We start from the raw sequence: 1,055 nt of genomic DNA on the forward strand, positions 1-1,055 counted from the left end.
GGTGCCGGGATGCGAGGCCACGGAGGCGACACCCGAAGGCTCGGCCATGTGGCGGCTCAGGGCCCCCGGTCCCCATGTTGTGTGCCTGGCGACCAGCCTTGGCCCTGGGAGGCCCACCTGCGCCACAGAGAAGGTCTGGTACTTGAAGGGGACGTGGGCGGTCTCCCGGGGGCGCAGGAAGAGCTGGGGTGCGAGGCCGCCACGCAGGCGGAACATGTCCTCCTCCACAGGCGTGTGCAGGCCGGCCGCGGCCTTCAAGTGCCTCCACTCCTGGCTGTCCACGATGAGGCTGGGCGGGAGGCAGAGCTGAGCTAGAACGTTCCCCTGGGGCCCCAAGGCCCCACAGGGAGGGAGGGAGGGCCCGGCCCGGCCCATCCCACCCCACCCCTCTGAGCTGGCCCCACCTGAGCTCAGGGTTGTCCACCTCGATGGTCACAGTGTGCGGCGTGTTGTGGGGGTTCCTGAGGGCGAACTCGAAGAACTCCGCGGTGCCCAGCGAGGCGTAGAGGGTGTGCTCCACGGTGATGGCCAGGCTCAGCGCGCTGGCGATGTTCTGGGCCTTGGTGCGCTCCCGGTAGGCGGCGATGACCTGCAGGTCCCGCACATGCTGAGCCCGGACGTTCTGTTGAGCCTGCAAGACACCAGCCCGAGCCAGGGCCACATCCTGGGCCGCGCTCCTCGAAGCTGTTTCCTACCACCTCCCCCACCCCACCCCGAAGTCCAGGTTTCTCCTGGACTCACCCCTCCCCCGCTCACGTGGGCTGAGCAGGACTGGCCGGGCCCCATCTCCAGGGACGGAGCAGGGCATGCCTGTCCCTCCACGGACGCCTGCGGCACTCCTGGCTGCTCTCCACCCATGGGAGGTGGGGTCTGCCCTGCAAGCTCCGGACTGACTACGCCGCCGCCACCACCCCACACCCAGGAGGCCGGTTCCGGGCACCGCGGGGAATGGGAGTTAGAGGTTTCCAAAAAAAAGAAAAGAACCCCCTCAACACTGACAGGTGGCCGCTCCCCAGCCGGGTCCCCGTGTGGCAGCCGGCGCCCTGTCTGCAGCA

At 68.8% G+C, this 1,055-nt stretch overlaps 1 protein-coding gene across 1 annotated transcript in view; it reads right to left on the reverse strand.

Annotated features, from left to right (window-relative positions):
* Nucleotides 1-1,055, reverse strand: part of NPHP4 (nephronophthisis 4) — a 98,379-nt gene that overhangs the window by 36,557 nt on the left and 60,767 nt on the right. The window contains 2 exon segments of the mRNA XM_014546192.1: nt 118-289; nt 405-761. Of these exon segments, the coding sequence (XP_014401678.1) occupies nt 118-289; nt 405-761 (529 nt within the window).

The sequence above is a fragment of the Myotis brandtii genome, unplaced genomic scaffold (genome assembly GCF_000412655.1).
Source record: "Myotis brandtii unplaced genomic scaffold, ASM41265v1 scaffold434, whole genome shotgun sequence".
In the NCBI taxonomy this organism is placed as follows: domain Eukaryota; kingdom Metazoa; phylum Chordata; class Mammalia; order Chiroptera; family Vespertilionidae; genus Myotis; species Myotis brandtii.